The sequence below is a fragment of the Barbus barbus genome, assembly GCF_936440315.1.
Source record: "Barbus barbus genome assembly, chromosome: 34".
NCBI classification, from domain to species: domain Eukaryota; kingdom Metazoa; phylum Chordata; class Actinopteri; order Cypriniformes; family Cyprinidae; genus Barbus; species Barbus barbus.
Window position 1 is genome coordinate 2759117 of NC_136762.1, and position 26095 is coordinate 2785211.

The following is a 26095-nucleotide window of genomic DNA, read 5'->3' on the forward strand; positions in this document are numbered from 1 at the left end:
CAGGATCCTCACATGCGATAGCCTTGTACCCGGGACAACTTCTTTATGTTTACAGACGTGACGTAATGACGCGGTAGCATGTTCGAATTTCCCGGCAAAAACCTACCTGTTCCACTCAAATTAGAAAACATTATTATAAGATAACTGTTGTGAATCGGGCTAAAGTAAGGTGATAGTTTTGAACACTATCTGGTTATGTACTTGCTCAAATATTGATTTCGGATCATTTTTAACCAAACAAAGTTACGGACTGCAGTTTTAAAGTAATGAAATTTTTAGTTAACTGTAATAACTGTGCTGCCTATGCACCCTACATACTATACCCAAGCCAACAACTGTCATATATTTATTTACATTTATGCATTTGACAGATACTTTTATCCAAATCGATTTCAAGACATACACCTTATCAATTCATGCATTGCCTGGGAAGTGAATGCATGCTGTACTGCTTGAGCTACAGCAATGCAATATTGAAATGCATGTGTGTGTAGATGAAGAAGGCTCTGGAGCTGTACGAGCAGCTGCGGCAGCGGATGGGTGTGGTGGTGGTCGGGCCCAGCGGGGCGGGGAAGTCCACTCTGTGGAGGATGCTGCGGGCGGCGCTGGGCAGGATGGGCCGTGTGGTCAAACAGTACACCATGAACCCCAAAGCCATGCCACGGCAGCAGCTCCTGGGCCACATCGACATGGACACGCGAGAGTGGTCCGACGGGGTGCTGACGTCCTCCGCACGACAGGTGGTGCGAGAGCCACAGGGTGAGGACAAATACACATATTAACATGCTCAATGAATGTTAAATACACGTTAACATACGAAACAAACGATATATAATGCATTACACTTTAGAAACAACAAATACACACATTAGCATAAATAAAAACAGATACACACATTAACATGTTAATCAAACACTAGATGCATGCATTACCATGCCTAATGAATACCAAATTCACATTAACATACGTAATGACTCTAAATACCCACATTGCACTTTATAAACAACATATGTACACATTAACATATAAAAAAACACCAAATATACACATTAACACACTAAACAAGCACTGAATACACACAATGACATGCGTTAAATACGTTTACACACAGAACAAACAGTAAAAAGCTTTACAAACAACAAATACACACATTAAAACAGATAAATAATAATAATAAAATTTTAAATTAAATACATTTTTTATACATCTAATAAATAAAATGTATATAATAATAATAATAATTTATATAAAATAATAAATAAATAAATAATATAAAATAAATGAAATATATTATTATTATTGGTATTGTTGCTAAATACATATATTAATATTAAACAAAATAAGAAATATTTGTAATGTTATTTGTAATTTCACTGTAAAATAAAAACCTAGTGTTTAAAATTTTACAATAATGTTCAAATGTGAAAAAAACAAGTGTTTATTTGGGTGCGCAGACAGTCATTAAATCTTTGTTTTGTTGACAACAGCAAGTTTATTAGCGCTTCTCATCGCAAGTTTGGGAAGATGGTCCTTTTATCAAATGATGATCAGACACATACACCACATACATGCTTATACAACACAATACAGCAAAAATACCTGACAAACAACAAATAGGCACATTAAAACATGCATTAGTACACTCAAAACACACACACAAAACATTCAGATAACAAACACCAAATACATTCAAGTAAGTTTAATTGAGATTTCTGTTTGCCTGATGTCATTCTGTCTCTTTCAGAGGTGAGCTCATGGATTATATGCGATGGAGACATTGATCCAGAGTGGATCGAGTCATTAAACTCTGTGCTGGATGATAATCGTTTACTCACGATGCCTAGCGGTGAGAGAATTCAGTTTGGCCCCAACGTCAACTTCCTGTTTGAGACCCACGATCTGAGCTGTGCCTCCCCAGCCACCATCTCTCGCATGGGCATGATCTTCCTCAGGTATCACTACTAAACACAGCACAGCCAATCATACGGCTTCATCCAACCAAAAGTAGCCAATCAGCTGTCAGTATGCTAATATGTTATCCCTAAAAACAGCTAATCAGGTCTGTGTGTTTAAAGGTCCCCTGAAGTGCCTTGAAACACTCAGCGTTATTCTATGTGGTGATGTAATTTCAACTGAAACGGGAAGAAAGGCGGGGCATATCGAGCAGCCACGCCTCCTTTTTAAATTAGCCAGTAGCGTTTTGTTTATATCTGTTCGGGCCAGAGCCGTTGAGCTCGGTAAAGCCGTATTTGACAGCCACAGTCAAGATTACCCCCTTGATTCAATATGAAACTCTTACTAAAAAAAAAAATAGTGATCATAATCATGCTGAGGCTGTGTAGTTTTAAAAGTGTTTAATATATGCCGACTCGTGCATATGATTCGCTCAGTGCGATCGCGTCTCTGGACCGGAGCCAAAGTCTGGTTCCGACCGTGCATGCTGCTGTGGTTCGCGTGACACAACGTGAAACCAGACCTCATTTGCCCCAATGGAAAGCATATTTACACTGTCTGAATCGTTCCCTATCGCCTACATTGTGCACTACGTGCCATTCACTGTACAGAAAATACTACACTGTGAACAAGTGACCGATCTCAGCCGCAGCTTCAGCGTCTATTTATGGTGTAGGGGGTGGGCGCTTCGTATTCTAGAGAGCATTTGATTGGTCAGAAGATTTGATGAGAAGCTGAAGTACGAGGTGACGTCAAAAAATCATTGATCCGTTTTGGCGGAAATGACGAACTGCAAGCTTCGTATGCTTATATCTTATATCTGTTTTAGAGCACAGTGCCTTATAGTTCACCTTAAGACTAACATATTGATACTAACACCCAAAAAACTTCAATTTTGATTTCACAGGGACTTTAAATATCATTGCAGTTTACATTTTTATCATTGCTTTTTTTAGCATTTTAATTTGGGTAGATTATTATTCTAAATAAATATTTTAATTTACACATTTTAATTATGTTTTTAGCTTTATAATTCAGTTACATTTGTTTTTACATTTATGTTTCTACATTTTTTTCATTACATTTTTATGTTTTAATTCAGTTAATAAACTATTTTATTATTGTTATTATTTCCAATTGCATTTTTTTTAGCATTTTAATTCAGTTAGATAATTTAAATAAACATTGATTTTTACATTTACTTCTTTACAATTTTCATGTATTTTTTTCCATTACATTTTGATTATGTAAATAAATAAACATGTTTTTACATTTCTGCTTTGCTTTTTTTATTAAAATTTTCACTCTTTTTTGATTACTTTTTTTAGCATGTTAATTTAAAACTCTTAATAAAATACATTTTTTCATTACATTTTTAGCAATTTAATTCAGTTAGATTATTTAAATAAACATTTGTTTTAAAAATTTTCCTTTTGTTTGACCTTTTTCATTACATTTTAGCATTTTAATTCAATGTGATTATTTTAATTAATAAATAAACTTTTTTAGCATTTACATATTTAAATGATTTTCATTACATTGTTTTAGCATTTTAATTTAGTTTGATTTTTACATTTACATTTTTTTTTAAACATTTGTAATTTTTTGTAGCACGTTCAGTCAGATTATTTTAATGTAAAAAATAAATAAGTAAAAGAAACAGACATTTTCCTATTTTGTTTAGCATTTTAATCTTAAAACACATTAATACATTCATTTTTAGTATTTTAATTCAATTTGTTTTATTTTAATTAACTTTTTTAAACTTCATTTTTAGCATTTTAATTACGTTTCTTGAGTATTTTCCTGTGTTTCAGTGATGAAGACACTGACGTGGGCTCTCTCGTGAAGTCATGGCTGAAGAGAGAAGATGAAGACAACAGGATGAACCTGGAGAACTGGCTCAATGATTATTTCCACAGAGCTCTGGACTGGGTTCTCAAACAGGTCCTGTGACACACAGTCATGTAACACTGAACTTACATGCTCACAGCATCATAAACATCCCTGTTTCTCTCTGCAGAGTGATTTTGTGGTGGACACCAGTCTGGTCGGGACAGTGCTGAACGGTTTGTCCCATCTGAGAGGGGTCAGAGAGAGAGGACAGTTTGTCGTGGGACTCATCCGTGGTATGGGAGGAAATCTCATGCTCAAATGCCGCCAAGAGTTTGCCAAGGAGGTCAGAGCTGCCCTGATTTATGGGAAATGTAATTTCATGCCTACTCAGCCTTGCCGCCCGTCATTAAATTGAGGAGCCGCTCTCTTAGATTAATGCTTATGACCAGTCGTAATTTAAAACTTGAGTTTGAAAGAAGCAGCAGCGTCTCTGGCATTGAAACTTTGATGTGAGATGGTCAGGGGTCACAATGGTCTACATTTTATGTTTTCCACTCTTAATGTCACTCAAGGTTTCTTGCAGCATAAAAAAAGTCATATTTAGTTTCCATGGTCATTTTCCATCCTCTTTCTAACCAGTAGATATAAACAGGTGGTTTTGCTGTTGTATCTTTTAATACATCTATATGTAAATGACTTGTAAACTTTGTTTAGTTCTTACTATTGTGTATCAGGCGGTCAAAATTTTGAATATTGAGTAGGTCAGTGGTCCTTTACCTGTTTAACTCAAAAAATATTTATTTAGTAATTCTGCTGTAATTGTTAAATTAATCAACAATCACAATTAATTTCAGGATTCCAGAAGTTTCAAGAACTGTATTTTCTTCATCAATAATAAAAAAAATGCTCATTGCATTTTTTAAGCATTTTAATTTGAAAGTGAGAGTGACGTGACATACGGCCAAGTATGGTGACCCATACTCGGAATTTGTGCTCTGCATTTAACCCATCCTAAATGCACACACACAGCAGTGAACACACACACACCGTGAACACACACCCGGAGCAGTGGGCAGCATTTATGCTGCGGCGCCCGGGGAGCAGTTGGGGGTTCGGTGTCTTGCTCAAGGGCACCTCAGTCGTGGTATTGAGGGTGGAGAGAGCGCTGGACATTCACTCCCCCACCTACAATCCCTGCCGGCCCGAGACTCGAACCCGCAACCTTTGGATTACGAGTCCTCTCTCTAACCATTAGGCTACGACTTCCCTGTAATTCAGTGGTATTATTGTAATAACACTTTTCTTTTTTTTAGTACATTTCTTTAGCTTTTTAATTCAGTTACTTTCTTTTAATAAGTAAATAAATAAATAAATAGACATTTGTTTTTACTTTTTTTTTTATTTTATACAATATTTTTTTTCCATTTTTTATAAATGTTATATTACATTTTTTGCTAACATTTTTTTTTTGCAATTTTTTTAATTCAGTTAGATTATTTAAAATAAATAAATAAATAGATAAACATTTGTTTTGTTTTTTTTACATTTTTCATGTACTATTTTAGTTCTTTTTGAGCATTTTGCTTCATTTAGATTCAAGCAACTACTTCTTAAAATAAAATGTTACAGATTTTTAATTTACATTTTTAGCATTTGAATTCAATTAGATTCTTTTAATAAATATATTTTAAAATGTACTTTTTAATACATAATTTCATTGCATGTTTTAGCATTTTAAAGGTGCCATAGAATGCATTGCAAATCTTATGTACTGTAATGGAGCAGGCTGCCGCTAGCAAGGAGCTAACCATGTCCCTTTAATAGCTCGTGTTATTTTATTAGAACGCGTTTTTTGCTTTCCGTGCCTTTCTGAATACAGACACCAACACATCCCTTCACTTCAAATCCCCTGCACAGCCTGGAACATAACATTTATTTTCATGATCTGCCATTTTCGCTGTTGTCCTCGCTCGTATTTCTTCACAATACCTGCAGAACTTCTGATGGTTCGGCTGGCGGCTGGCATAGAACATGGGCGGGTTTATGCAAATGTTGGGGGCGTAACTATTAGTGATCCCGACTGTTGCGTCACACTCGGCGTTATGTTCTGATTCGCCTATTTTTCAGTGGTCTTTTTTATTCACGATAATTACATAAGAAGGAGGAAACGATGGTGTTTGAGGCTCACTGTATGTCATTTCCATGTACAGAACTCTTATTATTCAACTATGCCAAGATAAATAGGTGCCATAGTTTTCCATTCTATGGCACCTTTAATTCAGTTAGATTCTGTCAACAAATAAATAAATAAAATTACATTTACATGAATACATTTTTTTTTCAGTATTTTAATTTAGTTAGATTATTTGAATAAATAAGTAATTACAATTAAGTAAATAAATATAATTAAGTCATTCTGCTGCCCCTTTTTAAGTTTGCTTTAAATGGCCCCTAGTTTGAGAACCACTGGAGTAAGATTTGATATGTAAATGTGGGCAGTCATATGCTAATTAGTTGGTTGGTTGTGATGTGATCATCAGGAAGTCGTTTTGAATGTGTGTTTAGGTTCTGAGTTGGGCCAGAGAAAGTCCTCCTGACCCCCGCAAGCCCCTGGACACGTACTATGACCCCGCCTCCGGCCGTCTGTGTGCGTATGAGCTGCAGCGAGGGGACGGTGTGTGTGAGGACGACCTCAGTAACCCACACAATTTCCCCGTCATACACACACCCGACACGCAACGCGGACTCGACCTCTTCACCCCGTGGCTCTCGTCCAATCACAGGCAGCCGTTCCTGCTGGTGGGGCCGGAGGGATGCGGGAAAGGGTAGGACACAAATATAGTATTATAGTTAACTCAAATCTGAATTTTTTTCCTTAACAACTAATTAAAATAAGCTAGTTAAAAGTACATTGCATTCAAGGTACACATTTACATTTTATTAGTTCTTGCTTTTACTGGGAAACAAACTACAGATTTACTGTTAGAGGTACAGAAAATTACTAACTTAAAATAATACAAATTTAAAAGTACAGTAAAACTTAAAAATAAATTAAATATTAAAATAAAAAAGTAAATACTAAATCAAAATATTAATGAACGTTATAAAGGTATATAAATTCAGTTAAAATACACACATGCAAAATGATAGATTATTTCAGACCAGGATTATAATAGTTAACTAAAACTGAAATGATAAAATAAACATTAAATTGAAGTAAAATATAAACAACAACAAAAGACATGTTTTTCTCATCTTTCTCATTTACATTTTCATTTAGTTTAAGTTCATGTACTAAAATAACTAAAACGGGAAAAAAATGTATAGACTTATTAAAAAACAAAAACGAATAAATATGGCAAAAACACAACTACTTCTGTCATTATAAAAATAAAAGTAAAAAAAAAATAAATCAAAATATTAATAAAAACTATAATAATAGTGTATTAATAAACCAAAATATACAAGCACAAAATGACGAGATGAGGGTTATTATATTTAACGAAAATTAAAACCATAAAAAACACTTTGTTACTTGAGATAAAACAAAAGTTAACTGACAAAATAATGTAAAATAAATATATATTTAAAAAACTTAAGCTCATTTCAGCTACTTGCCAAGGCAACATTTCTCATTTTAACTTAGTTTAACTTGATTTACTAAAATAACTAAAACTATAACTGAAAAAAAACCTTTATAGACAAAAATAACTATGTAGAAAAAACCCCCAAAAATGTCAAAAACACAAAAAATTACTAAAACTTTAACTTAAATTGAAAGTGAAGTGAAATTATAAAAATACAAATTAAATAAAATTATTATTGAAAATAATTGTATGTGAATGATACTTAAATAACAGTGATTCAGACGATTGTTTGTGTGTGTGTGTGTGTGTGTGTGTGTCTCAGGATGCTCTTGCGCTGTGCGTTCTCTCAGCTCCGCTCCACGCAGGTGGCCGTGGTGCACTGCAGCGCTCAGACGTCGTCCCGTCACGTCCTGCAGAAACTCTCGCACACCTGTCTGGTCATCAGCTCCAACACGGGACGTGTGTACCGGCCCAAGGACTGCGAGAGGCTGGTGCTGTACCTCAAAGACATCAACCTGCCCAAACCCGACAAGTGGGGCACCAGCAACCTCATCGCCTTCCTGCAGCAGGTCACATGCTACACTTTTTTTTAGTGCAAATCAAGGTTACTTGTGCCATTTTAGTTTCTCACGATCTTTTTCCACAGGTCTTGACGTATCAGGGCTTCTATGATGAGAACCTGGAGTGGGTCGGACTGGAGAACATTCAGATTGTGGCATCTATGTCAGCAGGTGGCGCTGTTGGGCGGCACACACTCACGTCACGTTTCACTTCAATCGTACGGATCTGCACCATTGAGTGAGTACTGGCACACACACACACACACACACACACACACACACACACACACACACACACTAATCTATTTCTCCTGTAGTTATCCAGACAGAGAGCAGCTGCAGACCATCTACAGTGCGTACCTGAAACCTGTGCTGCAAAGGACTCTGGGTAATGATCCAACCTGGAGCTCTGCAGGGAAGATCCACCAGCTCGCCGGCTCATTGGTGCAGGTGTACGAGCAGGTCAGATCTGATTGGTCATTGATGAAGTCTCTTCTGCTCACAAAGGATGCATGTATTTGATCAAAACTACAGTTCAAAATTTGAAATATTATTACAATTTAAAATAGCTTTTTTTCTATGAATATATGCTAAAATGTAATTTATTGCTGGGAACAAAGCTGTATTTTCAGCATTATTACTCCAGTCTTCAGTGTCACATGATCTTCAGAAATCATTCTAATATACTGATTTACTGCTCAACAAACATTTCTGATTATTATCCATGTTGAAAACCGTTATGCTGCCCAATATTGTTGTGAAAACCATGATACTTTTTTTTTATTTGATGAGTAGAACATTGAAAACAGGGTTTACATTTACATTTATTCATTTAGCTGACGCTTTTATCCAAAGTGACTTACAATTGCTATATATGTCAGAGGTCGCACGCCTCTGGAGCAACTAGGGGTTAAGTGTCTTGCTCAGGGACACATTGGTGTCTCACAGTGGATTCGAACCCGGGTCTCTCACACCAAAGGCATGTGTCTTATCCACTGCGCCATCACCACCCACTAAATATTAGAGGGTTAGGGTTATTAGATAACTAAAACCGTTATTTGAAATAGAATAAACATTAACCCTTGTGCAAACTTATGGACATGTTTTTTTTTTTTTTTATATAATTTTGCCAGTGTTAATGCTAACTGCATAAATTTTTGCTCAGGTGTGTATTTTTATTAGAATATTAATATTCCACCCTCATTTCTTTTAATAAATCTATGTTACACTATGTACAAAAAATAGTTCCTCAGCGCCTTTTGGACAAAAATGTCCCCATTGAAACCCATTAAAACTGCTATTTTTAATCGCAGTGCCGTTTAACTGTAAAATGATGCAATTTTTGTTAATAGGCTTTCATTCTGTTGGCAAGGTTTTTTAATTTTTTACCAGATGGTGCCATTTTTTCAGGTTTGGTCTATAAAGGGTCTATAAAGCAAATACTCACTTTATTCCTGTTTTCTGCTTCTGCTTATTATAGAGCCAGTTGGATAAATAATGCAGCTATAATTGTGTAGGTGTGTTGGTATAGATGTCACAGTGTGGTTTGTATGTGTGGCATAAAAAATTTGTGTGTGTGTTCTTGTATTATTTAAGCACTGTGTGCACCAGTGGAGTTTTGCTGGCATCTAATGGGGAAAATGTGGTACTGCGTTCAAACTAAATCTTACTGAAAGCTCATTTTTTGAGATATCAACCTCACATTTGGAACACAACTTGTTTAGATTTATGGCTTTGATTTTCTAGCAGGTTTAGAGTCCAACATGTTTCATAATATATATATTTTATATAAAATATTGTTCATAAAGCATTTTCATAAACTTAAACTTATATAACTTTTTATTTGGTTTCATTTTTATTTTTTATTTTTTTACTTCAACAATAATCTGCCATGGGTTTCCTTTAAAGTGAGACCAAACTTAACTCTGTGCTCCCAAGCTTCAAATTTTTATGACCGTTTTTTGACATGAACATTTTTGCCCTATGGACCTATGACCTATAACTTTTTTTTATTGATGCACAAGGGTTAACTGAAATAAAATATAAAAAAAACTTGTACTTACTTTATTTCATCCATTTCAGCATTTATTGTTTTCATTTAGTTTAACTAAAACAAAAATTAAAGTGAAAACAGAAAATAAAAAAAATAAAAATCTGATTCAAAATATTACCAAAAACTATAATAGTATATCAATAATTCCAGAATAACAGTTTCAAAAGAACAGCATTTTCTTTTAAACCGATGTTTTTTTGTAACATTATGAAAGTTTTTACTGTCACTTTTGATCAGTTTAATGGATCCTTAATAAATAAGAATATTAATCTCTTTCAAAAGAATGGTGGTGTATGTTTTATCTGGGGTGTGTTTGTGTTTCAGGTGAAGGCTAGATTCTCCGTGGATGATCACAGTCATTATCTCTTCACCCCGTGTTTGCTCACACAGTGGGTGTTGAATCTGCTGCGATACGACCTGAGCGCAGGTGAACTCCATACATTCATTACACCAGCACAACTCACATGTACCAAAACTGGCAGCTCTGTGTCCCCAAAAACAGTAATGAAATAAGACATGGACTCTGTTCCCTTCTAAGGCTGCAAACCTAACCAAAACCTCACAGGTGACTGATGTGTGTGTTTGTGTGTACAGGTAAATCTGCTGTAGATTCAGTGCTTGAGGTGGTGGCGTATGAAGCCCGGCGTCTGTTCAGGGACCGGATCGTGTCCTCTAAAGATCTGAATGTGTTTGATAACATCCTGTCCTCCATCATCAGGGGCGACTGGGGCTCGGATGCACTGGACAACATGACAGGTCACAGACACACACACACACAGACTTTCTTTTATTCATCCAATATGCATTCAGTTGATTAAAAGTGACAGTAAAGATATTTATAATGTCACAAAAGATTTCCATTTTTAAAAAATGCGATTCTTTTCAACTTTCTATTCATCTGTGAATCCTGAAAAATAAAATATATCACAGTTTCTATTCAGCAGCACAACTGTTTTCAACATTGATAATAATCAGAAATATTTCTTGAGCAGCAAATCAGAATATTAGAATGATTTCTGAAGGATCATGTGACACTGAAGACTCAAGAAATTCAGCTTTATCAATATATTACAATAGAAATCTGATATTTTAAATTGTTAAAATATTTTACAACATTACGGTTTATTCTGTATTTTTGATCAAACTAATGGGTCCTTGATCCTTTGATTGTTGACTCATGTATTGTGATTTACTGCAGATACGTACTTTGTCACGTGGGCCGCGTCTCATGAGGCACGTTCTCCTGATCAACCGCTCCCACCACACGGCAAACCGCTCGGACGTCTCAGCGCCAGTGACCTCAGTGAGATTATACACAAGGTAAGAAAATAAATAAAATATCACATATTCGTAGTAGTGTTTGCTTAAGCAGTCACTATTAGTATACTCAAATTCAGTAGGGTTGGAGAGTATTCTATATATATTCTTTGGTCATTTATTAATGATTATTAATGAAATAGTTATGCTTAATACATTTTATAATTGTCTTAGTTATTATTTTATTTATTAAATTTGAATAAATGAATAATAATTTCATTTATTTAATTAAGCTTATTAACTTGCTGTTGAATTTGATTAAATAATATTTCATTTATTAATTTATTACTTTTGTTTTAAATAATACAATTTAGCTCATTATCTTTTTGTTATTTTATTTTTTTCATGTATTAAATTTGATTTAAATAATTTAATTTAGCTCTTTATCTTTGGTTTTTGTTCGTTTTATTGATTCATTCAAATTAATAAATTAAATAACGATTTCATTTATTTAAGTTTATAATCTTGCAAATGTTTAATTGTTTTATTTATCCTTTTTAATGTGTTAAGATTGATTTCAATTATTTAGTTTCATTTAGCTCATTATCTTTTATTTGATTAATTTTTATTACATTTAAATGAATTGAATTCAACTCATCATGTTGTTTTGTGTCTCACCAGGGAATAGTTCTGTACGGCCGTGATAACCGTGAGCTGGACATCCTGTTGTTTCCGGAGGTTCTGGACTACATGTGTCGAGTGGACCGTGTCCTGAGCTCTCCGGGCGGGTCACTGCTGCTCGCGGGTCGTAGCGGCGTCGGTCGGCGTACGGCTACATGTGTGGTCAGCCACATGCACGGGGCGTCACTCTTCACCCCCAAAATCTCCCGCTCGTACTCGCTGAAGCACTTCAAATCTGACCTGAAGACTGTGAGTCTCTGTCTGTCCTCTGTGCTAATAACACGAGGCTCTCGCTCAATCGCTCGTCTTTCTGTGTTTGTAGGTCATGCAGTTGGCCGCTGTGGACGGACAGCAGGTCGTTCTGTTGCTGGAAGATCATCAGTTTGTTCATCCTTCCTTCCTGGAGATGGTCAACAGTCTGTTGTCCTCAGGTAAGTTATTATCCATATTATCAAAATGCTCTGCTTCAAACTGTTTGCTACATACAGTGTCATTCGTACATCATATTTTGTGTCCATAACAGGTGAGGTTCCAGGTTTGTACTCCACTGAAGAGTTGGAGCCTCTACTGTCATCTCTGAAAGATCAGGCGTCACAGGATGGATTCACTGGGCCAGTTCTCAACTATTTCTCCCACCGTAAGTATACACACACACACACACACACTATTGCTCTGAAGTTCTGTAAAACATTTATCAAGCACATTTTTCTTTTCTGTATTGATGCATTTCATATTGCAGCATTCCTGTAGCTCAAATAATAAGTTGCAGACTTTGAATGCTATAGAGGTCACTTTGGATAAAAGCATCTGTTAAATGTATATGGGAGCCATTGCTTTTTACCTAATCTTTCTTAAATTATATAATTCTATTAATTATTATTTAATTTAATTTATTACATTTGGTAAAATTATTTTTTAAAAATATTTTCTTTTCTTTTGTCTTATTTTATTAATTTATACCTTGAATACAATATAGGTGTCTTTGGATAAAATTGTCTGCCAAATGCATAAATGTAAATGTTTGGCTGGAAGACTTTTCTTTCCTTTTCTCTCTTTTTTTTCAAATAAATGTCAATAGACTTTACTTTACATCATATTTAATACTTACATATTTAATATGTTATATTTAATACTTAAGTCAGAGGCTGATGATGGTCTCATCCCTTTTTTAGACAAAAATTTGTATACAAGTGGAAGATGTTGATATTTTTGGTCAATTTTCTCAAAACAGCAAGACTAAAATACATTTTAATATGTGTCAATCGGTTAAAAGTTTATTTTGTCTCTGTCTTTTTGCTGAATATAAAGATGACTCCAAAGTTAATGAACAAGCACTAAAACCTGCTGCAAATAACTTGAAACGTGTACGTGTTTGTGTGAGTATTAGCGTAGTTAAATAAAACTTAAAAAGAAATTGTTAATTGAAATAATGCTGAAATAAAATAAAATAGAAAAGCTCAAATAAAAATTTGAAATATGCATGAAATAAAATAAGTGCAAGTTGAAGGAATAAAATTATTAAAACAAACTGAATTAAAGTGAACAGTACATAAAATGTTTTAAAAATAAATAAACAAAAATAAAAAAGACAGAAGCAAATAATGAATTTACTAAAACTAACATTAAAATGAAAATATAAAAATAAAGACTAATTAATCTATAAGTAACACTGTTTTGCGTGTGTTTGTGCAGGCGTTCAGCAGAACCTCCATGTGGTTTTGATCATGGACTGCACTAACGAGCACTTCACCATTAACTGTGAGAGTAACCCCGCCCTCTACAGGAAGTGCTCAGTCCAGTGGATGGAGGGCTGGTCCGACAGCAGTATGAAGAAGGTGAGCAATGTTAGAAGTGTCATTTGAGTCACACAGAAAGTTCTCCATTTCTATGATTATGTGACTCTCCTTCAGATCCCAGAGATGCTGCTCTCAAGGATGGAAGAAGAAGATGAGAAAGACGGAGATAAGCAGAAGAAGAAGAAGAAGTCTGGTATGATGTTGAAGAGAAGTGTGTGTATTTACAGCATGGCTGTACGTGGATGTTAAACTGTTCTCTGATTGGTTGTATTTCAGCATCCGTGCACGCAGAGCTCTATCGCTCCTTCCTGGCGATTCATGAGTCGTGTCGGGAATTCAGAGCCACTCCTAGTCAATACCTGAGCTTCCTGCAGGTGTACCAGTCCATCTACAGCTCCAAATGGAAAGAGCTGACCCACAAACAGCAGCACCTACAGGTCAACACCCTCACTGATGGAGACAGCAGCTCAGATTTATAATGAACACATATGCTAATGCTTCAGTGCTCATGTGACCGCAGGCGGGCGTGGCCAAGCTGAATGAAGCGAAGGCATTGGTGGATGAGCTGAAGAGGCGGGCGGCTGAGCAGAGCAGCTTACTGAAGACCAAGCAGGCCGAGGCAGACGCCGCCCTGCAGGAAATCACCACATCGATGCAGGTGTGTGTTTGATGTGTGCGCAAAGTCCCCTCAGTGTATTTGTGACCCGTGCTGGCAAAATTAGTGTGAATGCGCACGCTCTAATTTCGTGAAAAATGTCAGTTTTGGTCAAATTTGAGGTTTTCACAAAAATGAGTTCATTAAGTCCTCTTCTAGTGATCCCAATGCTCCAAATAGTAATTAAGCATCTAAAATGTTCTGTATTTGCATGTATCTGCTCACTTCTGGACGACTGCTACTGCTTCTAAGTAGTGGGTCTGTTGTTGCAAAGTGCAGCATTCCAGCTTTGTGGATATTCATATCGAATCTTCGATGACATGAGTCCAAACCAGTGAAATATGATTTTCAAACCCATGCTGATGAAAAATCTGATTTGTAACATTATATTAGATCCATGCATTACAGTAAGTCTTAATATAGATGTGTCTCAATGTTAATCATACATTAAAAGAAAAGACAAATCACTCTTGATTAAACTACTGTTTATTTGCATCTTTGTTCTTATTTTTAATAACAAAGATAAAATAAAAAATAGCTATATTGTGATTAATAATATTGTAATTATCAGTTTGTAAAGAATTAGAGGAAAATATGTAACGCTGCTAGGTGATTTTGCTTTGGAATCTTCAGCAAAATTTTATTTTTATATTTTTACAGAACATCCCCATTCCCAACATTCAAACCCCTTACAAATGAGGGGGAAAAACTGTCATACTTTTTCTTTGCGGAGGAAACATTTGTACATCAGATCACAAGAGCAAGTTACATCAATGTTACATTAATATTATACATTAGTTGACCAGGAATCTTCAGAAAACATTATTTTTCTCAAAATCAACTCTGCTGACCCCATCGCCTTCAAACGACTGTAGTCATTTTTTGTCAGATTCCAACAAGTCACATCATTTTGAAGGTATTTTAATGGAATGTGGGAATAAAAAAGGGGTCACATTTACATGTGGTGCATTTTAGAACGCCAGTGACCAGAAGACAGAGATGGAGAAGATCAAAGAGAGAATGGCACACGAGGTCTCCAAGATTGAAGAGAGGAAGAAGAAAATAGACGAGGAGCTCAGAGAGGTTCAGGTGAGCACACCTGTCTGGTTGACCTCAGACATTATCAGCTAACTACAACTAAAAGGAAAACCATAAAAAAGAAAAATAAACATTAACTTTTAAAAATTAACATTAATTTATTATTATTAAAAATAAACATTAACTTTTGTTCTTTAATTGTTTTTAGCTTAATTTTTTAGTTTTTCATTTAAATATTAAGTTTTGAAATTTTGTTGTATACATTTGTAATTTTTATTTAATTTCTTTATTTTTAAAATGTGTTTAGGTAGTATTTATAAAGTTTTAGCTTTTAGTTTTGGATCTGTTTTTAGTTGTTTTAATACTACAATTGATTGTTTCTGTTGTCCTCATTTGTAAGTCGCTTTGAATAAAAGCGTCTGCTAAATGACAAAATAATAATAATAATAACTAAAAACAAAGGTTAACTGAAGCAAAATAAAATAAAATATAAAAAAGGTATTTCAGCGTATTATTTCAGCATGTTGCCAGCATGTACCAAAATAACTAAAACTAAATAAACTGAAACTACTAAATAAAAACTAATAAAAAATATATAGACATTTTAAAAAAGAAAACTATGGAAGCCCATTTCCGTCACTTAATTAAAAATTAAAAAGGTAATTGCGACTTTTTATCTCACAATTCTGACTGTTTTTCTCTCAGAATTGCGTGATATAAACTTGCAACTGTGAGTTAAAAAGTCATAATTGTGAGATAAAAATTTGCAAGTCTGAGAACAGATCAGTCCACCCCCCCCCCCCCCCCCCAAAAGGGACTTTAACTCACAATTGCGAGTTTATGTCACAATTCAAAAAAAGTCACAAATGCGAGATATAAACTCGCAATTGCGAGAAAAAAAAAGTCAGAATTGCGAGTTTTTATCTCGCAATTGTGACGTTTTTTTAATTCTGACTTAAATTCTGAGTTTATATCAAGTCAGAATTGACCTTTTGCAAAACCCGCCTACCCTTAGTTACTGTTGCCATGACCGACTAACAATGCCGCTCTAACACTACTCACATGTTCTCACGCAGAGAAAAATACATCGCAGAGCAAAGAGGAAACTGTCAACACACCGACAGAGAAGACTGAGCAGGTTACTTCTGATATGACACAAGGTCTCAGGACCCTCAGCTTTTAAATCGAGTGTTGCATAATTAATATTTAATAATATTTTTATTAATTTAATATATTCTTTAAATATTTAATAATATAATATTTCTAAAATATTGTCAAGTATTTAATAATAATATATTTATAAATAAAAAATAATATATTTTCAGATGAATCTGATCACGTCCTCAACCAGGATTATTATAGTTTTGTTTTGTTGTGTTTTAATTTGGAACTGTTTTATATTGAATCATTTTTTAAATAATTGATTCGTATTTCGTACAGTTTGCACTTTTAATTTATTCTTCATTGTTGATGACTGTATCACTGTTAATTTTAGTTTTTCATTTTATTTAGCTTTTATTTTAGTTTTTGTATTTTATATCTGCCAAAGTTAGAATTTAAACAAATCTTTAACAATATTAAATGTATCAGGACTCACAGTCATCACTTGTGGCATTTTAATGTTTAAGGGTTATACAGATTTAAACTCTTAAAATGTACTCTTTGTCGAAAACTAAAATTCATTTTTATTTCATTTTAGTTTTGAATTCATGAAAGTGTATTTTATTTTCCCTTTTTTTTTTTTTTTTTTATTCTCTAACGACAGTCCTGATCGTATGAACACACAATAGTCTGTCTGATGTTCTTTAACTGCTGTAAAACATGTGTTTTTTTGTTTGTGTGTTGTGTGTTTATGTGTGCTCAGCCTCTGGTGGACGAAGCAAAGCAGGCGGTGGGGAACATTAAACCGGAGTCTCTGTCTGAGATCCGCTCGCTGCGCATGCCGCCCGATGTCATCAGAGACATCCTGGAGGGGGTGCTGAGGCTCATGGGAATATTTGACACGTCCTGGGTCAGCATGAAGAGGTGAGAGAGACAGACGGTGATGTGAGTGGGAGCCACTCTGTCATCATTCATGCTTTATATTAGCCTTTAACGGCCGTAACCGAATGAATTCGGCCTTTATTTATGGTGTTTATCTCTTGCCGGGAAATTAAACTGTCATACTGCTTATTACACCTTCACACTCTTCAGGCTAAATGAATCCAATCTCATTCTAGACTAATTAATGCTTTTAATTTAGCGCATTTTCATTGCAGATAGGCGTGCGGAGACGTTAGGTCATTTGCTTTTGGTTAAAAACATTAAATTAGATGAATAATTGAAGAGCTAATGGAGTGTTTATAAACGGCAGTTTCTTAGCCAAGCGAGGAGTGAGGGAAGACATCGTCACGTTTGACGTGCGCAACATCAATCACGAAATACGACAGAGCGTCGAGGAGCTGCTGCATAGAAACAAGGCATCGTTTGACCCCAAGGTCAGACACACACACACACACACACACACACACAGTCTAATTTAACACACTGATACAAAACTCAATTTCACATTGTACACAGAGACCTATTTTATACTTAAACTTTCACTTTTTACAGTGAATCTCAAAAATTGTCAAGCACATTTTGAATTCGTTATTTAATGCAGTGTAATGCATCTCTTCACCATTTCTTTGATTTGCAACACTTTACCTTTAAAGAAAAGATTTTATTGCATTGTGACATCACATTTCCTACCCAAATTCTATCTATCTATCTATCTATCTATCTATCCATCTATCCATCTATCCATCTATCCATCTATCCATCTATCCATCCATCCATCCATCCATCCATCCATCCATCCATCCATCCATCCATCCATCCATCCATCCATCCATCCATCCATCCATCCATATTGTCAATCAAAACTATTTGCATTTGAATTTAATTTACATTTAAATAAAAAAAAAGTAAAACATTTTTTTTAATGAAAATTACAAAATAACATAATTAAAATGATCAAATGGATTACAAATGGGATAATTTGAGGTTAATTGTGCTTAACTTCCATTAAAATAATTTTATCTCAATGAAAAAAAAAATCCTGATGGTCCCGATGGTCCTTGAAAGTAGGCTTAATTTTTTTTTTTTAATACAAAATGAAATTTCTTATTTTTTTCTTTTGATTGCAGAATCAAATTTAAAGGGCTAGTTCACCCAAAAATGAATTCTGTCATCATTTACTCACCATCAATGATTTTCTTTGTTCTGCTGAACACAAAATAGGATATTTTGATGAATGTTAGTAACCAAACTGTTTTTGGTCCACATTGACTTCAAAGTCAAGGGGGACCAACAACTGTTTGGTTACTAACATTTTTGAAAATAACTTGTTTAACAGATAAAAAGAAACTTAGATTTGGAACAATTTAAGGGTGAGAGTATGTTGACAGAATCTTCTTTTTTGGGTGAACTATAACTATCCCTTTAACTGTTTACATGAGATTCACACATATTCAATTCAAAATAAAATAATATTCAACTAACACTCAAACTCCACACCACAGACAGTTTTCCTCTTTGTAAACTTTACCTTGAATGGTCATCTAACATCAGTGTTGTGTTGCAGAACGCCAAGCGTGCGAGTGCGGCCGCCGCTCCTCTGGCCGCCTGGGTGAAGGCCAACGTCCAGTACTCTCACGTTCTGGAGAAGATCCAGCCGCTGGAGACGGAGCACGCCGGCCTGATGGAGTCAGTACACACATCAGCAAACCTCTGCTTATGTCTATACTGTTACAGAGGGATTCTCTCTCTCACATTGTCTCTGCTTTTATTCCAGAAACCTGCGGAAGACGGAGAACCGCAAGAACAGGCTGGAAAAAGAGCTGAACTCTGTGGGAGAGAAAGTTCTGGAGCTGAAGGAGAAGTAAGACTCACAACCGATTCTGACAGAGTTTGATATTAGCATTTTGCTAAACTAAGAAAACAATATTTGAAGCATTGAAGTATTTGAAAGTATTTGATGCACACAAAATAGTCCACTTATATTACTAAAATTATAGCTTATTTTTCATTGTATTCATTTTATTTCATGTTTAATAATACTACGTTTATTGAATTTTTCAATATAGAATTCATTGATTTTGGTTAAAAAATGTAATTATATTTTTTATCAATTTTATTTTCATTTAATTTTTTTTAGTTTAAGACTACTTATTACATATAGATAGACTACTTATACTACTGTAAGTTTCAATAACTACATAATTAATCCATTTTGGTCACGATTAACATGTTTTTTTATTATTTTAATTATATTATTTTTATTTGGTTTAATAAGATATATTTTATTGATACATTCATACCTAAGTCATCCATTTTGGTGGAATATTTTCATTGAAATTGCTGCAATGTATTCCAGTGTTATTTAAGAATCATTGTTATTCTATTATAGTTTTTGTTATAATATTTTGAATTAGATTTTATTTTTATATTTTATTTTTAAACTTTAATTTTAGTTTCAATTTTAGTAATTTAGTTTTTATTGTTTTTTAAATATATCTATGTAGTTTGTATTGAATTTTAATTTAAGCCTTAGTTTATTTAGTTTTAGTTATTTTACTTAAACCAAAAGACAACGAGAAATGTTGCCTTGGCCACTAAATACAATTTTGGTTAATGTTTATTTTATTTAATATTAATGTTTATTTAATTATAATTTGGTTAACAATAATAACCCTGGTGCTTTCTGGGATTGCATTCTTCACAATTGATGCATGTTATACTTAAATGCCTTAAGTGCTGTCTAGGTGGGCAGCTCACTAGGTTTTATGTGTGTGTGTGTGTGTGTGTGTGACGTCTCGTCCAGGTTTCAGTGTCGTACGACTGAAGCGGCCAAACTGGAGTCTGAGGTGAGCAGAGCACAAGAGACCATCAGCGCAGCTGAGAAACTCCTGCAGCAGCTGGACGGAGAACACACACGCTGGACTGCACAGGTGTGTGAGTGTGTGTGTGTGTGTGTGTGAGAGAGAGAGAGAAAGAGAGAGAGTGTGTTTGGTTTCTGTTGCTGTGTATGTATCTCTCTCTCCATCTGCTTCCTGCTGTAATTAAATCTCATTCTCTCACGTCTGAAGACATATACACAAACATGCAGCCAAAGAATCACTTTAGAGCACAAGTGTCTGTCGTGTATGTGGGTGGTTTTTAATTAGACGTGTGTGTGTGTGTGTAGGTGGATGAGATCCGTGAGGAGCTGGACACTCTTCCTAAGAGAGCTCAACTATCTGCTGCTTTCATCACGTATCTGCCTGCCGCTCCTGAGGACCAGCGGCGCAGCAGCCTCGACAACTGGATGAGCAGCTCAGGACTACAGAGTAACACACACACCCACACACACACATTCATGAGTTAAAACAGCGACGAAATCAGCACACTTGTGCTGTCATATGTCATTTAAACAGATAGTCCCGCCTCCATACTCACGTCATTGGTCAGAAGTTGGCACATGAGGCCACTCAAACACATCAATGCTTCGCTCTTCACTAAGTCAAATACTAACTGACATACTGTGACTCTGAACATTAAACTGACACACCACAAACTAGATGAACATCCACAACAGCTTTAACATGCAAACAGAAATCTTTTCCATACTGTTATTTGACCAATCAGTAAACTGTTTTATTTTTGTATTATTTATATTGTAGTACTGATCAATTATATATTATATATATTAAAATATTTTTCTATTATAGTATTTTAAATTAGCTGTTAACTTTATATTTTTAGATGTTTTAGTAACTTTGTTGTGATTTTTGTGTTTTTTTATTATTTTTTGTTTATCTCTATTTTATATATTAAATATTTTAATTTTATTTAAACTTTATTCAAATTTGTATTATTTTTATAGTTTTTTTTTAAGTTAACAATAACAAAAGTCATTTCTAATTTTTGTTCGTTAATTTTTTTTCATCTAATATTTATATTTTATTTTAGTTCATCTATATTTCAGTTACCAAAAATACTATTTTAATCATTTTAATTTTAGTTTTAGTTGACAATACCATCACTGTCAGTGAACAGGAACATATGAATCAGTAAGCACACAGCAAGTGACTTTAGAAACTTGTATGAGTACATTTTAACTCTTCTTCTGATTGGCAGAGTTCGATTTGCGTCACTTCCTGTGTTCTGAGAGCGAGCAGCTGATCTGGAAGAGTGAAGGGTTGCCGTCTGATGACCTGTCGATGGAGAACGCTCTGGTCATCCTGCAGGTAACACACACAGACACACACACACATGGAGCGCTCTGTTCATCTTTGTTCCCATAATGCCCAGCGTTCACTCATTCATCTGTCTGTCCTCATGCTGACATCAGATTAATGAAATCAGGTCATGGGTAAGATTACACACATGGACGTTCACTTAGAAGTGTTCACTTCCAATACTATTCTGTACTATCAACTAGTTCTAACTCCGCTTTAACCACCCAAACCCCAGAGGCCTGTTCACATCAGGAGATATGCAATATTCAGAGACTCAAACTTAGCAAAAATATGCAATTTGCTGCCGATGCTGATATTTATATGAACAAAAAGTGATGAAATTTTGATGCTTGAAATGTAAATCAATGACATCTTTATGACAGTATAGCACATTCTTAATAAAATTATCTAAATATCTCCAATAATACGTCTTAGTAAGATGATTGAGAGATGAAGAAATAAACGCTCCTCAGAAGATGTGAGATGTTTTGGAGGCTTGTGAAGATTATTCCTCCGCTGAGGAACAGTGAAAGTAAAGCTTCTGGAAATAAACGTTCCTCAGAAGGAATGATCAGATTTGAGACTCAATGATTTTTCTAGAAAATGACTGATGGAGAATCAAGTAAAGCTGAGCTGCTTCAGTCCAGTTAGTGTTCATCTGGAAATATGACTAGTTATTCTGATGTTTACTTGAGGATAATCAGTCAAGATTTGACAGCAAAAAGACTCGAAGCACCAGCTTAAGCTGAACTACAATCAGACAAGACTAAAATACATTTCACTTGATAAAAACTGTGAGTTTATATAGCAAAAACTGATTTGAACAATGGAAAAAATGCAAGCAGAGTTTCATTGTGTGAACAGGCCTTTTTTTTAAACATTTCCCTTTGTTTATGTGTAATACAGCTGATTTTTTTGGGATGTATGATCTCATCTGAAGTGACTGAACCCTTTGACGTGTGTGTGTGAGAAGTTTATAATTAGCGTTGTTAAGGAGTCTGGTTTCTATGGCGACCCACTGTGATGTTGCTAAGAGAACGAGTGAAACGAAGAACACATGCAGGATGTAGTCTGACGAACGCTGTCAGGAACATGTCTGCACATAACAAATGATATTTTGCATAAAGAAAAAGAAGTCTATTTTAAGAGTTAATGAATTCTGACATTATTTCTTCTGACAGCTAAATACATTTTCTCTCTAGTTTCTCATTGTTTGGGTTGAATATGATCTAGACATGTTCCTGACAGGTTTGTGATCTGGATTTATAGGAGATAAAATGTCACTTTATTTACATTTACATTTATGCATTTAGCAGACGCTTTTATCCAAAGCGACTTACATTGCATTCAAGTTACAGTTTTTTACATTTTTATCAGCTCTTGCTTTCCCTGGGAATTGAACCCATGATCTTGGCGTTGCTAGCGCCATGCTCTACTATTTGAGCTACAGGAAAGCACACTTTATGATTTATCTCATAATTAATAAATACATTCTCTTCTCTTCTCTTCTCTTCTCTTCTCTTCTCTTCTCTTCTCTTCTCTTCTCTTCTCTTCTCTTCTCTTCTCTTCTCTTCTCTTCTCTTCTCTTCTCTTCTCTTCTCTTCTCTTCTCTTCTCTTCTCTTCTCTAGAGTGCTTCTTGTCCATTCTTGATCGATCCATCCTCTCGTGCGACAGAGTGGTTACGAACTCATCTGAAAGCACATCGTCTGGAGGTCATAAACCAACAGGTAAAACCACACTCTTGACTTCGATTGTTCAGTTCAAGCGATTCACTGGCAAGAACTTCGCGTATTGCAAATCTTTTGATTCAGATCGGAACTTCGGAGCGCTTTGTGAATCATATGATTTAGATCGGGACTTAGGTACGAGTTCATGAATTATTTGATTCAGATTGTGACTTTGGAGCGCGTATTGTAAATCTTTTTTTCTTATTTTTTTTATTTTTATTAAACAGTACAAAACATCAAACCATTAAGGCAGTACAGTTATAAAAATAATACAAAGAAAATTAACCGTGGTTTTGTTATACAGTAGTAAATGTGTAGTAACCTCAGTTTTACTACAAATACCATGGTTAAACTATGGTTAGTGTAGCAAAACCATGGTTAGTATGTGGTTACCATGGTTTAACTATAGGAACCATGTTTTTGAATATAGAGATTATAGAGATTTTGAATATACAGATGAATTTTTAACAGAACTTCGGATAGTTTCCACGTACTTATCTAGATCAACTTTGAATAAAGAAAAGAGAGGTTTAGAGCCAGATTTTTATGTATGTGAAATTTAGCTGGCAGCAAATACAAATTAATTAACATATTGACCCGAATATAAGACGACCCTGATTATAAAACGACCCCCCTTTTTCCAGATGTACCTTTTGGAAAAAGGCTTTTTGAAAACCAAATCTTGTTGTTGTTGGGGGTTTTTTTCTCTGTAAAACACATTTTTCTTTTTTTTGTTAACTTTTTATAAAATGTTCTTTTATTAAATCATTTTCACATGGATTCCAGAAAAGATGACACAACATCAAACGCTGAATGACACAAACTTATAGTTTCCACACTAGATCCATGCACAAGAGAAGTTAAGAGTTCCATCGAGACAATGTCCACCAAACACACAGTCCAGCGGTTGACTAGCAATTTTTGGCTGCTGTGAGAGCAGCTAACAGTAAACATCTTTGTTGAACGGACAAGGTGAAGTCCCAAAAGTCATTCATGAAAAAATGGCGCGGAGTCAAACATATCTCAGTACCCAACAGATGACAGATTCATATTCAGAAAAAAAATAATAAAAACTTTGAGAGTGTGATTCCTTTGGTCCAGATCTATCTAGGATACGTGACATTACAGAATTCATATCTGCACCCAATACAATTTAAAAATCTGAAAATTTCAAGAGACGTTGACAAAACCGAGAAAAAGTAACGTCAGGAGTACAAGCGGCATAAACTGAGAGAAATACAATATTCCTATTCTCCATTATTGTTTTTATGTGTTATTCGACCATTTGTATCACAACCTTTCTCTAAAATAGTAATATTTAAAGTCCTCCGGACCAATATTAGGACACCCTTGGTTTTAGTATCCGAAGATGAGTGAGATACCACTTCATAAAACTTATTATTACACCTGTGTATATCCTCCTCTTTCAAATGGGATTCTTGAACTAACACTATATCAGTCTTTCTTCTTCGCAAAAAATCCAGAAAACCTGTACGTTTGTGAGGGCCATTTAGCCCATTAATATTACAACTCAATATTAAGGTCAGTCATAGGTATCAAACAGAATTACTGCATAATAAGACAAAATACAAGTTTGAAAATAAAACCAGTTGAGTCTACCATTAAAGCACCCCCCACCCTTCCCATCACTATTCAAAAAATATATAAATACATTCCCATGAACTATGTCAGATCAAACCAAGAACAAGCCTTGATCTTCCTGGACCGCGTGCTCCACCATGTCCTCCCGGAACGGGTCCCGCTCTGGAGCCCGGTCATCCCTGTGTGTGTTACCTGTCCTGAGGGGCCTCCAGAGTGCCCGTTGGATGTTTGGAGGCGCTTGGACGCGCCTTCCGGGAGGGGGGGGGTGTTTTGCTCCCCATTACCCTGTTCTCCCATGTGTTTTGGGTGTTACGGCCCATAACCATTTTAAAGGTGCCATAGAATGAAAAACTGTCTTTACCCTGGCATATTTAAATAATAACAGTTCTGTACATGGAAATGACATACAGTGAGCCTCAAACACCATAGTTTCCTCCTTCATATGTAAATCTCGTGATTAAAAAAGACCACTGAAAAACAGGCGAATCAGAACATAACACCGACTGTGACGCAACAGTCGGGATCACTACGCCCCCAACATTTGCATAAACACGTCCTTGTTCTAAGCCGGCCGAACCATCAGAAGCTCTGCAGGTATTGTAAATAAACAAGCGCGGACAACAGCGAAAATAACAAAATTAATGTTATGTCCCAGGCCGTGCAGGGGGTGTGAAGTGCAGGGATGGGTTGGTGTCTGTATTCAGAAAGGCACAGAAAGCAAATAACGCGAGCCACTAAAGGGACATGGTTAGCTCCTTGCTAGCGGTAGCCTGTGACAGTACATAAGATTTCACTCTCAGTAAGGAGAGATGAGGATGATGGCGAATGACTTACAGATCCTGAGCACCACTGACAAGCATCTGATCTTGTGAAATGTGTGGTAAGTACTGTTGCTCCATAATGTAAACATAGTTTGTGTGATCGCGTCTCTTGAAAGGGAAACTATAACGCGATCGATGGATCGTTCAAAAGCAGTTTCAATGCCTCGCATATTAATAACGGCTCCCTGATGCCCGCGTTTTATATACAGTATAATTACCCGACGATATAACTGCGAGAGAAAGTATTTAAATATATATTTTCCTCCCTGTGCTTCCTTCTTGCTGA

The 26095-nt window shown here is 35.3% G+C and overlaps 1 protein-coding gene across 1 annotated transcript in view; it reads left to right on the plus strand.

Moving 5' to 3' along the window:
• dync2h1 (dynein cytoplasmic 2 heavy chain 1) overlaps positions 1-26095 on the plus strand; it is a gene marked incomplete at its 5' end in the record, with an annotated part of 100916 nt that overhangs the window by 38094 nt on the left and 36727 nt on the right. Inside the window, 27 exons of the mRNA XM_079392548.1 lie at positions 495-759; positions 1745-1952; positions 3771-3900; positions 3977-4132; positions 6355-6614; positions 7699-7945; positions 8023-8174; positions 8254-8398; positions 10314-10416; positions 10584-10745; positions 11188-11309; positions 11928-12176; positions 12250-12358; positions 12451-12564; positions 13620-13762; positions 13838-13916; positions 14000-14160; positions 14244-14381; positions 15354-15467; positions 17281-17441; positions 17770-17893; positions 19024-19145; positions 19234-19320; positions 20263-20389; positions 20626-20767; positions 21558-21667; positions 23288-23386. Of these exons, the coding sequence (XP_079248674.1) occupies positions 495-759; positions 1745-1952; positions 3771-3900; positions 3977-4132; positions 6355-6614; positions 7699-7945; positions 8023-8174; positions 8254-8398; positions 10314-10416; positions 10584-10745; positions 11188-11309; positions 11928-12176; positions 12250-12358; positions 12451-12564; positions 13620-13762; positions 13838-13916; positions 14000-14160; positions 14244-14381; positions 15354-15467; positions 17281-17441; positions 17770-17893; positions 19024-19145; positions 19234-19320; positions 20263-20389; positions 20626-20767; positions 21558-21667; positions 23288-23386 (4029 nt within the window). The remainder of the gene's footprint in view (positions 1-494; positions 760-1744; positions 1953-3770; positions 3901-3976; positions 4133-6354; positions 6615-7698; positions 7946-8022; positions 8175-8253; positions 8399-10313; positions 10417-10583; positions 10746-11187; positions 11310-11927; positions 12177-12249; positions 12359-12450; positions 12565-13619; positions 13763-13837; positions 13917-13999; positions 14161-14243; positions 14382-15353; positions 15468-17280; positions 17442-17769; positions 17894-19023; positions 19146-19233; positions 19321-20262; positions 20390-20625; positions 20768-21557; positions 21668-23287; positions 23387-26095) is intronic.